The sequence below is a fragment of the Coregonus clupeaformis genome, chromosome 31 (assembly GCF_020615455.1).
Source record: "Coregonus clupeaformis isolate EN_2021a chromosome 31, ASM2061545v1, whole genome shotgun sequence".
NCBI classification, from domain to species: domain Eukaryota; kingdom Metazoa; phylum Chordata; class Actinopteri; order Salmoniformes; family Salmonidae; genus Coregonus; species Coregonus clupeaformis.
Window position 1 is genome coordinate 23,456,326 of NC_059222.1, and position 13,639 is coordinate 23,469,964.

General features: G+C 43.2%; 1 protein-coding gene across 2 annotated transcripts; it reads left to right on the forward strand.

The window, feature by feature from the left end:
* The first annotated feature begins 330 nt into the window (after nt 1-330).
* Nucleotides 331-11,353, forward strand: LOC121547238 (proliferation marker protein Ki-67). Of its 2 annotated transcripts, XM_041858405.1 has the most exons (14): nt 331-498; nt 877-982; nt 2,689-2,770; nt 2,878-2,993; nt 4,499-4,571; nt 4,713-5,526; nt 5,670-5,908; nt 6,021-6,528; nt 6,617-6,738; nt 6,907-7,084; nt 7,211-7,345; nt 7,501-8,348; nt 8,584-9,485; nt 9,522-11,353. In XM_041858405.1, the coding sequence occupies exons 2-14, from the start codon at nt 894-896 to the stop codon at nt 11,044-11,046; spliced, it is 5,631 nt and encodes a 1,876-aa protein (XP_041714339.1). In that variant the 5' UTR covers nt 331-498; nt 877-893; the 3' UTR covers nt 11,047-11,353. The 2 variants fall into 2 exon arrangements, with proteins under 2 accessions (XP_041714339.1, XP_041714338.1); XM_041858404.1 differs by having other exon boundaries at nt 8,584-11,353.
* Nucleotides 11,354-13,639: the final 2,286 nt, after the last annotated feature.

Sequence of the window (13,639 nt, forward strand, 5' to 3'; positions counted from 1 at the left end):
ATGTGAACGAGGCATTACTATCTTCATTCAACAAATCTGCTCCGCCTCCTTCTACTGTGGGTGTTTATGTTTGATTTCAGCCAATGGACAGCCTTCGCGCGGAATTTCAAAATCTGTTGCTCCGCCGGACACAAAATAGTCCTTCATATTTTAAACCACATCTGACACACTGAAATGTGTAAAACGGTGTAGATGTTTTACAAAGTAGAATAATAAATTTATTTTATAACCTACCAAGTCCACAGCACAACTATTTATTCTGAGTTGATTGAATTCGGCGGAAGGATATCATGTACACTGAAGTACGCTTGCACAGTTTTGCCAACAAGCTGTAGTAACAACAAGGAACCATATGTACGTTAGCTAGGTTAGACGTAGCATATAAGAAGGCTGATGGTTTTATCAATCTCTGTTATACTTTAATAAAGGACAAAGTATTGTCCTGTAGTTGTTTATGGAAGACCAGCTGTTCTGAATAATCTTTGAACTGCCTCACAGGTAACGTAGCTAAAATATTTTCTCCTAACTAGCTACTTTACTATAACGTTGCTAAGTTACCCAGCTAAACATTAACGTTAGCCAGTCAAAGTTAGCTAACGTTAGATAGCTGAGAACTTAATGCACAAAGTGGCTGGCAATAACACTTTGCTTCGCTGGCAATAACACTTGGCTTCGCCCGTCAGTCCACAGCAATGTTGAAATAAAAACTATAAACTGGTGTTTGATGCTCCGCTTATTTTACTACAGTTAATTCGTTTAACGTTACCAATCAGGACAACTTGGCTAGCTAGCGCCAGTACTAAAACGGTTAAATCAAATCAGTCACATTTCACACGATTGTTCGCAGTCTTTTAACCATTGTTTACTTTTATTTAGGTAAGGTTGAATTCAAAATGCCCCTGCACGGTAGAATTGTTGTAATCAAAAGGAGTGGAGGAGATGGGACTGAGTTTCCTCTGACTGCATCATGCTTATTTGGAAGGTGAGAAAAAGCTTTTGAAATATGTAAATATGTGCAAAATGCCATAGCAGTGAGTGTTGGTGTCTAAATGTAATAATATTTTCGCGTTTTGCATAGGTAAGTTAGAGTTAAACGTATCATCAACAACTTGTAGTTTAGCCATTTTAAATGTGTTAAGATGTGGGCTTTCTACTGCTGACTTAGGTCGTTGAGCTTTGTTCACTAATACAGCGTTTCAAAATACATGTTACAACAGACTCTTGCCAAAACATCAGACCATTATCATGGTCACTTCATGGATTTTCTGTCTGACCGAAGTCGCCCTAAAAAAAGACTCAATAGAAGCCAATGTTGAATAAAATGATATTTACACTTTCTTTACTTGTTGTACATGCTGTTGGTCCTTTTGGCGGTAGGAGGGGGAGATAGGGTATCCACAGGAAAGTGTTTACCCGACTTTTTGCGATGCCAGTAGGTTCTGTCGCTTGTATTTTCAATCTCTTGATGCATTGCACATGATGTACAATATGTAAACAATAGCCAAATGTAACCGAACATAGTCGACCAAAGCACGTTTCCTCACAATTAGTTGGAAGTGTTTGCCATTTGGTCTGTGCTTCGGTTAGGCTCGGCCATGTTGTGCAAGTGTTTGTCATGTGCGAATTGCATCAGTATTGAAAATCAAAAACGGAAATACAAACCGATATACAGACCAGCGTACTGAAGGTCAGGTTGATAACACTTCCCTGTAAATATTTTGTGTCAGATTACCTCTGATATGGGGACAAAATTGGTGGACAACTGTTAAAGTAAATTGAAATGAAGTTTGTTCAACATTCTGACTTGTAATTAAACTGTATGGGAATGCTGAGCCTACATGTTAGAGACGAGTGTGTACGTATTTCACTCTCAGATTCTAAAAGAGCCTACACAGACCCTATAGATCCATTCAACCTTATCCACTGAAAATGGATTGGATTTAGCCCACTCTTGTTGATGAGTTGTCCCGCTTTTAGCATTTATTCAACTTAACTGTTCCTGTATGTGTGCAGTGTGAACCTGCCACAGTATCTGTGGGTTAGCGATGTCGACTACGACATGTCTCCTCTCTAAAGGCCAGGAAGCTCAGACTCAAACGCTCATTAGACAGCACTATCTTCATTTACTCACGTTATGGACAGAATGTACTTCCAAAATTGTTTTATAAGCAACTGAAAAAAATGCCTATTCTGCACCTCCAATCACTCATTATTGCCACACGCTGGTCGGAAGTCTACAACAGCTCCATACAATGGAGGCGCCGAAGAGGCATTTTTTTCGGTTGCTTGTAAATTTTCATTTAGACCTTTTTTTGAAGTACATACCGGGAGTAATCGAACATAGTTGCTCAGCGAAACTCCATATTTGGTGAGTAAGGAATGTATTTTGAGAACGCTTGTAGAGCTGTCTAATGGGAGTTTGAATTGGAGCTTCCTGGGCTTTACAGAGAGGACACGTCATACTCATCTTCGACATCTGTAACGCACAGATACTGGGGCATGTGAACCCCATGAAGTGTAGCTGTTGCTGGAGTAACAGCTTATGGGAATAAAGAAACGATGAAATCCAGTTGACATGCCTTGAAGACAGTAAAAATGTGTTGACAGAACCAAATATTTACTGAAAGAAATCAGGAAATGTAGACAACCTTTTTACAGAATATTTATTATGGCCTTTTTGTCTCTTAGGAACCCTGACTGCGACATTCGCATTCAACTTCCCCAAGTCTCCAAGGAGCATTGCAGGATTGAGCTGAATGAAAATAAAGAGGTAACTGCAGTCAGCCAAAATAATTGCTGCCTTCCTTCGATAAGTCAGTCACTTTTATTTTAGTATCTGTAGAGGAAGTATTGAAAGACTGTATTTTTTTCTTACAGGTTATTTTAACCAATTTGAGTTCAGTGAACCCGACCCGTGTCAATGGGGAGGTTTTTCAGCAGTCTGAATGTTTGAAACATGGAGATCTAATCACAATTATTGACCGTTCTTTCAGGTTTGTGCATCTTATGTCAGTTTATCACAATAGTCAAATAATAAGAATTTATTTGATGTGTTTCAGGGATGCAAACTCGCCACTTTTCGGCGATGTTCACCGTTTTGATCTCAAAATAAGACATCTACGTGAATCGTGTAGATCCGTTAAAAAAAGTGTTGGGGAGGAGAGGTTTGATGAAAAGTGTGCAGACGCAGGGTGTATCACCCATTGAGCAATGAGTGCTCATCCAATATCAGCTGTGAGCAGCCAGCCGCATCCCCTAACCATCCATTAGCCTACTCAGCTGATTCTCTCCATCCGTTCATTCTGCACATCTCCATCAGTTTTAATATGTTATTTAGCCGTGATGGCAGGCTGGGTTGTGCAGACAGTGATGGGGTTTCTGTTAAATTTGCTTAACTATTGGAGAGTCTCCCAGCGCAAGTGAAGTGGATACGTAGATCTCTTTTCATTTCGCCTGTAACAACAAGCAGGGCAGTCTGACTAGGCGCTTGAGTGCAACTGCCATAGAGGAAAAACGGAGCACATCTTTGCACCTTTACATAACTGAAAACCACGAGTTTTCTGGTGTTCCTTAAATTCTGTTTGCTGCCTAACTTTTTGGAGCAGTGAGAGAGAGTGTTGTGTGTGTGTGTGTGTGACGGAGAACGAGGATGTGTATGGGAGAGGGAGTAAGTGTGTGTGTGAAAGGGAGGGAGGGAGAGTGTAGGCTGTGTGTAAATCTGTCTGAAGAGTAGGCTAAAGATGGTTTCATATAGGCCTAGTGTGCTTTCCCCTTACTGCCACAATGAAATGCAGATCATTATGCATTTGTATTCCTTACTGTATTCCTTGGGCCCACAGGTCGGCCTTTGGATATCAGAAAATCTGCTAAATAGTTGCTGACACTCCAAAAAATGATGGCAAAACGTTTTCAGTGTTAAATATGATTGTTTTTATAAGACAATCTTTGAGAACAAAAAATCATCAAAATAGAAAATTGCCATTCAAGGAGAATCTACATTTCCAATAAATGTCATGGCATGGGGCCCCCGTTGATTTTGTTATGAGTCACTCAGATAGCATAAGAACACAGCATAAGCCATGGCAAAATAGATTTAAAATGGATCTCTTTCTCTCTCAACCCTATCACAAAATGTGTGGAGTTGCAGGAAACTAGCTTTAAAACAGCAAAATTGTCTCTGCCCCCAAGATGAGGGCCTCTAAAATTTGCTGTCCTATCACATCGTTAGTAAAATGTTGGTATTGTGACAACCAAATTCTGAAAATGGGTGCATTTTCTTGCCGTTTCCGTGCATATTTCTTTGGGTCATTTATTTTTTTGGGTGCCCTCACCAGTTTGCATCCCTGGTGTTTAGTCTGCTTACTGTCCTTTTACATTTTGATGGACAGCATGTCATAATTTAACAAGTAAATATGTTATGGCATGTTAAACCATATACTTTGATACACAATATGATCATGTTTTATTTTTACATTTAATTTGATATTTTCCTTTTCAGGTTTGAATACCACCCACCACCCACTCCAAAGAAAAATAGATATTCTGCTGCTAGAAAAAATGAAACTCCTCAGGTATTATGCGTGTTATACACTAAAAGTCAAAGCCTGAAGCATATTTGATAATAAAGCATGACTTACCATTTATATGCCCATTGAGGAAATCTATCTTATGAATCACCTAGGAAGTCTGTGCTCAAGCTGTCTCTGTCACAGGTTTTACATGAAACCCAAGCGAGGGATACCAGAGCTAAAGATGGAACCAACACTTCTGTGGTCCAACTCCAGGAGGATGGAATTCTTGAACAGAACAAGCCAAGCTCCTCCTTCTGTGAGCTGTATCAAATGTTCAAACAAGATCTGGATTCCAAGACTCCAAAGAAAGCACCTGGAACACCTGCTTCAAGGCTTTGTCCACAGAAACCTATCCCAACCAATAAAGTGGATGGGGTGTCTGTCATTTCCACACCCAAGAAGGTGGAGACTGAAAATGTGTCACCTGTTATCACTGGAGTGACTCCAAAATCAGCTCAGAGGAGGCGAATGTCCTTCCAAGGTTGGGTTGTTGAGGGGAATGTGCCAGATGAAGATTTCATCCAGCTGACTCCATCTATTCAAGAAACTCCCAAAGGTAAAAGGCGTTCTTCACAGTCCAAAACACCCACCACTGTTGAAGAAAAATCCACCCCTGTTTCTCAGAAGAAAAGTCGTCTGGCAACACCCCAGAAGTTCACCGCTAGTGAAGTGGTTGAGCAGATTTCTGAGTGTCCGACTGCAGAAACCGCAAAGACCCCCACTAGGAGGAGGAGCAAGGAAGCCACTCCCATCAAATCTTTGGTAACTGAGGTAGAACCACCTGCTGACGCAGTCATTTTAAACCAAGACCAGACCGTAGTGAGTGAGAATTCCACGCCAAGTACCTTTAAGATAGAGCCCTGCCGCTCTCCACAGGCTTCACCAAGGTCTGCTGGGAAAAAGCTTCAAGCCCAGGATGTGCTTCGTGAACTAGAGGTGACCACACCCACCAATGGTGAGAACAATGCCAGGTTATTTCCCAATAACAGTCAACATTTTTATGCATACATTTAGTTAATTCAATAATTATTCGTCTACTTTGTTCTAGTTTCAATGTCAGTTCTTTGATAATTACTACATATTCATTTCTATCTCCAGTTAAACAGTCATCCGCTAAGAAACGGAAGAGTGGAGACCTTAAAACAGAATTGTCAACACCACTGGGCAAGAGAAAAAGGGTTTCATTTGGAGGTCATTTGGAGCCGGAACTGTTCGATAAACGTCTGCCTCCTGACTCCCCACTACGCAAAGGAGCCACTCCTGGACGGCGCAGCTTGTGTGTCCCTAAAATGAAACGGTCACTCCTCAGGAGAGCATCTGCAATTGGTCTGATAAAGGTATGTTCAATAAACTGTAGGTTATGTACATGCTGACTTTGCTCCTCAAATGACATGTATTTGATATAGCTAATGAACTGATTCTCACTCAAATATTTTTTCAATTTCATAGGAGCATGAACAGTCTGCCCCAGAGAACCCTAAAGTGAAAGGAAGTCCAGGAAAGATTGTATCTCCCAAGACTCCCTCGCCTGCCAAGTCACCACCGAAGGCATCTCCCAAAACTCCCTCACCTGCCAAGAAGACACCGAACGCTAAAACTCCATCTCCAGGTAAAGTGAAGACCCTGAAAACCGCTGTCAAGACTCCATCTGCTCGAAGAAAGTCTCCATTAAAAGATGAATCTCAAACACCCAAGGCTGGGATGACCCCCGTGAGTTTGCAGTCAGCCAACACAACACCCACTGTGCAACGCCGGTTCTCAGTGTCCCGCATCAGCACCTCATCACCCACCGCAGACCAGGACTCTGTCCCACAGACACCTGTCACTGTAACCCTGCGTGTTCCCTTGAGGAGAACGAGCATGAAGTCTACCTCGAAGACAACAGAGAAAAGCACAATGAAGAATACCCTACAAGTCATCCGTAGAAGAAGTGGTGTTCCTCGGGCATCTATGAAAGGTATGCGTCTATTTACTTTCTTCGTTGGGATTCAATAACTTTTTGTTGATTGGCTGATGAAGTGGGGTTTTTTCTTCTTCGTTTCAAGTTGTGAGTTCCTGGGCTGATATTGTGAAGTTCGGCCAGACCAAGGCCCAAGCGGTTATCCCAACCAAGAAAACGTCCATCCGAGTGACCAAGACTAAGAAGAATGTTGTACCAAAACCCAAGGCATGCTTAAATAGTATTTTGCACTCCATGACTATACCATGTCAATATACACATAAATGTCTAGTGCAGCAAATTGCAGCTTGTTGTTAAATTGACTTCAGTGGTTTTGTCTTAAAAACAATTATGGCTACATTACCTAACTTGTTGATTATGCTAATTATGTTACAGACACCTGCGAGGAAGCTCATAGGACATGTCAGCACTGGTCATGCAGATTCGCCTGTGACCATTGTTGTGGGCAAAGCTCACAAGCTGAAAGTCAGTCAGCCATGTGGGGCTGCCCCAAAGCTTGTCCACAACATTGCACTGCTAAAAAAGAACATGACAATGGATGAGGATTTGTCAGGTAATTAGTCAATTTCCTATCCCCACTATTTGATTGGCAAGTTCTTCGTATGGTATCTAAAGGGCTTGTTGCAGTGTCATATTGTGCTTACGTAAAGCAACAGGGTTGTTTTGTTTGTGGTTTCAGGAGTTGCAGAAATGTTCAAGACCCCTGCAAAGCAAAGGAAGTCTGTGGCCAATGTGCAGAGTGCCCTCAAGACCCCCCAGAGAGTCCAGTCTACATCTATGATTGAATCAGTGATGGAGACCCCAGAGGCCACTGGTAAGTGATTTTGACCATGACCTCTGTTGTGGGGCAGGAGATGGAGTCTTGACAGCGGTTTTCAGAGTCTTGTACACTGTTTATTAGATGTATTGATCATGTTGAAATCAATGATTAAACTAAATATACTTTCTGTTTATTCTCTATCGTCACAGGTGAAATGGTGGTGTCTCCTCTTGTTGTTTCTACTGCTAAACGGGGTGTGTACAACAGTGATGCAGTCATTAGACTCCTTCGGGATTATCAAGAATCCAGTTTCATCACTGCAAATGCCACTCAGGAGGAAGCTGATGACTCTTGTTCCAAACCAAGTGAGATCCCTGCCTTGGAGAGGTCTTGCGAAGAATCTAAGGAAGAACAGCAGCCAGAGTCAAAGACCGCGATCTCCACTCTCATACAGAAGAAACCTGAACAACCCGACTATCTCACTGGAGTGAAGAGGATTATGAAGACTCCAAGACAGAAGGCAGACCCCATTGAAGACCTCACAGGGAAACTGTTGAAAACTCCCAAACAACAGAAACCTGAGCAACCCGACTATCTCACTGGAGTGAAGAGGATTATGAAGACTCCAAGACAGAAGGCAGACCCCATTGAAGACCTCACAGGGAAACTGTTGAAAACTCCCAAACAACAGAAACCTGAGCAACCCGACTATCTCACTGGAGTGAAGAGGATTATGAAGACTCCAAGACAGAAGGCAGACCCCATTGAAGACCTCACAGGGAAACTGTTGAAAACTCCCAAACAACAGAAACCTGAGCAACCCGAATGTCTCACTGGAGTGAAGAGGATCATGAAGACCCCAAGACCGAAGGCTGTACCCATCGAGGACCTTAGAGGAAAACTGATGAACACTCCAAGAGGGTCTAAGGCTGCTCAAGAAGTAAACTTCAGTGGTGTAAAGGAACTCCTGAAGACCCCCAAATACAACGCTCAACCTGTTGAAGAGATTTCTGGTGAAGCCCAAAATGATCAAAATGTCCACAGCAAGACAAAAGAGGTTTGCTCATTGTTCTCTTTTTAAGACATTAGATGTAATTTGGTTTAATAGTATGTTTGCATGCCAAATGTGTTTAGCATAACTTATTTGCCTGTAATATTTATTTTCTGCCTAATTACTTATTTCATGTTTTACTTCAAAACATCCTCTCATCCAATGACTACAATTTTAGGTTCTGAATATTTAAAACTTCTCGCATTTTATTTATGAGCGTCTTATTTTTTATTTTTTTTAGATTCAAGAAGAAGCTATTTATCCTGAATGTGTGTCGGATGCCATGACAACAGTGGAGCAGAGCGAAGCGCTTGCTGCTACTCCTGAGGCAGTGGAGGAAGAACAGCCTGTTGAGGCAGTGGAGGAGGTAGAAGAGCCTGCTGCTGCTCTTTCTTCTGAGACAGTGGAGGAGACTGAGGGGCATGCTGCTGTACCTGCTAATGCTGTAGAGGAAGAACAGCCCGCTGAGGCGGTAGAAGAGCCTGATGCTGCTCCTTCCGAGGTAGTGGAAAAGATAGAAGAGCCTGCTGCTTCTCTTGCTGAGGCAATGGAGGAGATCGAAGAGCCAACTGCTGCTCCTGCTGAGGCAGTGGAGGAAGAACAGCCTGCTCCTCCTGCTGAGGCAGTGGAGGAGGTAGAGCCAGTTGCTGCACCTGCTGAGGCAGTGGAGGTAGAACATCTTGAAAGTGAAGAGCCTGCTGCTCCAGTAAAAGGTAGAGGCAAGAAAACTGAGGGGATTGTGCCACCACCAGCCAGACCATCTGCTAGAAGGAGAGGGGCAAGACATAATGAAAGCAGTAGCGTTGAGGCACAAGTGGAAACAATAGATTCTGTGGATGTGCAGGAGAAAATGGATGCTGACACAGTTCCTGCTGAAAAGCCGAAGAGAGGACAAAAGGCCAAACCGGCTTCTGTGGAGCAAGTTGAAACCGTGCAGGAGAACACTGTTGAATTCATTAGTGTTCCTGTCACTGAAAAGGTTGAGGCCCAGACTCGAGTCGTTAGATCTAAGCGAGGAAGAAAGCCTAAACAGGATTCAGTAGAAGTTGTTGAAGAGGAGGTTCTTGAAATTCCTCCAATTGAGATTGTGGAGGCCAAGGAGCTATCTGCTAGTGTTCCTGTTGAGAAACCACGGGCAAGAGGAAGACGGGCTAAACAGGAGTCTGTAGAAGAAGCCAAAACAATGGAAGAACATGTTGCTGAAGCTGTGGTGGTTGAAATTACTCCTACAGAAGAGATGGAGGCCCCAGTCCCTGTTGCAAAACCCAAGAGAGGAAGAAAGACTAAGCAGGAGTTTGTGGAACAAGTGGAGTCTGTGAGTGTTGAAACTCCTGTTGAACAGGTTGAGGCCCAGGAGCTGACCACTGTGGCTCCAGTTGAGAAACCCAAAAGAGGCGGAAGAAAGACTAAGCAGGCTTCTGTAGAGTTCGTTTTGGAACATCCTGTTGAGTCAGTGACTGTGGACGCTGAAGCCCAGGAGCAGACCGTGGTGGCTCCGGTTGAGAAACATAAAAGAGGAAGGACTAAACAGAATCCCGAGAGTGTCGTCCCTCCAGTATCCACAGAGACTCAGGAGGAAACATCTGCTCCCCCTACAGAGAAACTTAAAAGAGGAAGAAGAGCGAAGCGGAAGGTTCCTGAAGTGGTAGAAGTTGAGAACATGATAGTGCAGGAAGTCCACGTCCCTGCACAAACTGAGGAGGTTGATGCTAAACCAGAGAGTGAAGAGACCATTGCTGAGGCTGAAGAACATCTGGAAGCTCCTGTTGTCAAATCAGGACGGGGAAGGAAGGCAAGAGCCGTTGTGAAGGATGAAGTGCCTGCCAAGAGGAAACGCAGAGGAGCAGCTGATTCCCCAAAGGAGACCACTGCTGCAGAAGCAACTGTTGGAGTTCCAACAGAGCCTGTCAAGAGAGGCAAAAGGGCAGGTAAATCCACAGTCTTTTCCAATGAAACCACCATTGCAGCTGAGAGCAATCCATTGGAGGCTGAGGTAACAGACACTAAAAAGGGAAAGGCTGTTTCTGAAACTACCTCTGACCAGGCAAATTCTATTGAAGGCATGGAAACTATCGATGAAGACTCAAAAAATACCTCAAAATCTGTTCATTGGAAACCTGATTTGGAAGTTACACATATGGTCACCCCTCTTCCTAAACAGAGAAAATCCAGACGGAATGATACTGTTCCCATGTGTAAGGTTGACGAACAGCCTGCACAAATTGAAGAACAGGAGGTTGTGAAGGCAGTGCGAGGAAAAAGGGCAAGAACTAACGTCGCGGTCAAAGAGGAGACCGCACAATCAACATCCTCAAGAAGGGCACACCATAGTGCTACAGAGTCCACAGAGACCTCCACTGCTGAAGCCACTGTCTGCATTTCAAAGCCTGTAAACAAAAGAAATACAGCAAGAAATACAAAGAAAGCTGAAGAGGTAGATCTCTCAGATAAAACTGTTCCAAAGGAACCTGTCAAAAAAACAAGACGAGGAGCAAAGTCTACTGCTGCAGCTCCCATTGAGACCACTAGCACTACTCCTACTGTCACTGAGGAAGTGCCAGAGACCATCTCAGAAGTAGCTTCAGAAGGAAGAGGAAAAGGATCCAAAAGGGCAAAAGCTGCATCTCAGGGAATTGACATTGAGCAAGCTACTGAATCCGAGCAGCTGAGTAAGCCCCGCAGAGGGAGAGCTGTAAGAAAATAGAGCTTAGGCATTCATACATTTTTGTTTAATACTTTGGTATAAAAATGCTTATGTATGATTGCGCAACTTATTTTAATGTTATTTTTTTACTTGTCTGGTGTTATAGTAACAGGTATATCCTGTAGAATTGATGTCCTTAGCAGTGCTTTGCAAGATGATTAGATTAATGGTATTGGTGTTAATTGTGGTTAGTTTTTTTGGCTTATATTTTTTTACATTTTAAATGGATTGTATGGTATTCTATTCAGACTGCAAATATTTTGGGGGAAATTATTCGTATTAAAAATCATAATGGAGAAGTCTGAAATAATGTGTAGCATTATTGATAAGGCATGACTGTTTGACACAAATTGAGTAGGTTCTGATACTTACATTTGATATATTTCTGTCTTTGATTCAACTCAAATACACATACATACATTCAGTAAAAAAAGAAACGTCCTCTCACTGTCAACTGTTTATTTTCAGCAAACTTAACATGTGTAAATATTTGTATGAACATAAGATTCAACAACTGAGACATAAACTGAACAAGTTGTGAACTAACAGAAATTGAATAATGTGTCCCTGAACAAAGGGGGGGGATCAAAAGTAACAGTCAGTATCTGATGTGGCCACCAGCTGTATTAAGTACTGCAGTGCATCTCCTCCTCATGGACTGCACCAGATTTGCCAGTTCTTGCTGTGAGATGTTACCCATTTACATTTACGTCATTTAGCAGACGCTCTTATCCAGAGCGACTTACAAATTGGTGCATTCACCTTATAGCCAGTGGTATAACCACTTTACAATTTTTTTTTTTGAGCGGGAACTGTGCATCCGCAGAGGTAGGGGGGCCAGCAGGCCAGAGGTGGATGAACGCAATGCCCTTGTTTGGGTGTAGGGACTGATGAGAGCCTGAAGGTACGGAGGTGCCGTTCCCCTCACAGCTCTGTAGGCAAGCATCATGGTCTTGTAGCAGATGCGAGCTTCAACTGGAAGCCAGTGGAGTGTGGAGGAGCGGGGTGACGTGAGAGAACTTGGGAAGGTTGAACACCAGATGGGCTGTGGCATTCTGGATGAGTTGTAGGGGTTTAATGGCACAGGCAGGGAGCCTAGCCAACAGCGAGTTGCAGTAATCCAGACGGGAGATGACAAATGCCTGGATTAGGACCTGTGCCGCTTCCTGTGTAAGGCAGGGTCGTACTCTCCGAATGTTGTAGAGCATGAACCTACAGGATCGGGTCACCGCCTTGATGTTAGCGGAGAACGACAGGGTGTTGTCCAGGGTCACGCCAAGGCTCTTTGCACTCTGGGAGGAGGACACAACGGAGTTGTCAACCGTGATGGCGAGATCATGGAATGGGCAGTCCTGGAGGAAGAGCAGCTCCGTCTGTGGACAGGTGTCTTTTATACTGATAACAAGTTCAAACAGGTGCCATTAATACAGGTAACGAGCGGAGGACAGAGGAGCCTCTTAAAGAAGAAGTTACAGGTATGTGAGAGCCAGAAATCTTGCCTGTTTGTAGGTGACCAGATACTTATTTTCCACCATAATTTGCAAATAAATTCATTAAAAATCCTACAATGTGATTTTCTGGATTTTTTTCCCTCAATATGTCTGTCATAGTTGACGTGTACCTATGATGAAAATTACAGGCCTCTCTCATCTTTTTAAGTGGGAGAACTTGCACAATTGGTGGCTGACTAAATACTTTTTTCCCCCACTGTGTATATATATATATACAGTGGGGGAAAAAAGTATTTAGTCAGCCACCAATTGTGCAAGTTCTCCCACTAAAAAAGATGAGAGAGGCCTGTAACTTTCATCATAGGTACACGTCAACTATGACAGACAAATTGAGAATTTTTTTTCTCCAGAAAATCACATTGTAGGATTTTTAATGCATTTATTTGCAGATTATGGTGGAAAATAAGTATTTGGTCACCTACAAACAAGCAAGATTTCTGGCTCTCACAGACCTGTAACAACTTCTTTAAGAGGCTCCTCTGTCCTCCACTGCTACCTGTATTAATGGCACCCGCTTGAACTTGTTATCAGTATAAAAACACCTGTCCACAACCTCAAACAGTCACACTCCAAACTCCACTATGGCCAAGACCAAAGAGCTGTCAAAGGACACCAGAAACAAAATTGTAGACCTGCACCAGGCTGGGAATACTGAATCTGCAATAGGTAAGCAGCTTGGTTTGAAGAAATCAACTGTGGGAGCAATTATTAGGAAATGGAAGACATACAAGACCACTGATAATCTCCCTCGACCTGGGGCTCCACGCAAGATCTCACCCCGTGGGGTCAAAATGATCACAAGAACGGTGAGCAAAAATCCCAGAACCACACGGGGGGACCTAGTGAATGACCTGCAGAGAGCTGGGACCAAAGTAACAAAGCCTACCAACACACTACGCCGCCAGGGACTCAAATCCTGCAGTGCGAGACGTGTCCCCCTGCTTAAGCCAGTACATGTCCAGGCCCGTCTGAAGTTTGCTAGAGTGCATTTGGATGATCCAGAAGCTGATTGGGAGAATGTCATATGGTCAGATGAAACCAAAATATAACTTTTTGGTAAAAACTCAACTCGTCGTGTTTGG

Bases quoted from the DNA above. Each gene is read 5' to 3' on its own strand.
- LOC121547238 (XM_041858404.1), top strand. From the start codon at position 894: ATGCCCCTGCACGGTAGAATTGTTGTAATCAAAAGGAGTGGAGGAGAT. The intron at 983-2,688 runs GTGAGAAAAAGC...TTTGTCTCTTAG, and splicing joins GCATCATGCTTATTTGGAAG to GAACCCTGACTGCGACATTC. The intron at 6,739-6,906 runs GCATGCTTAAAT...ATTATGTTACAG, and splicing joins ATGTTGTACCAAAACCCAAG to ACACCTGCGAGGAAGCTCAT.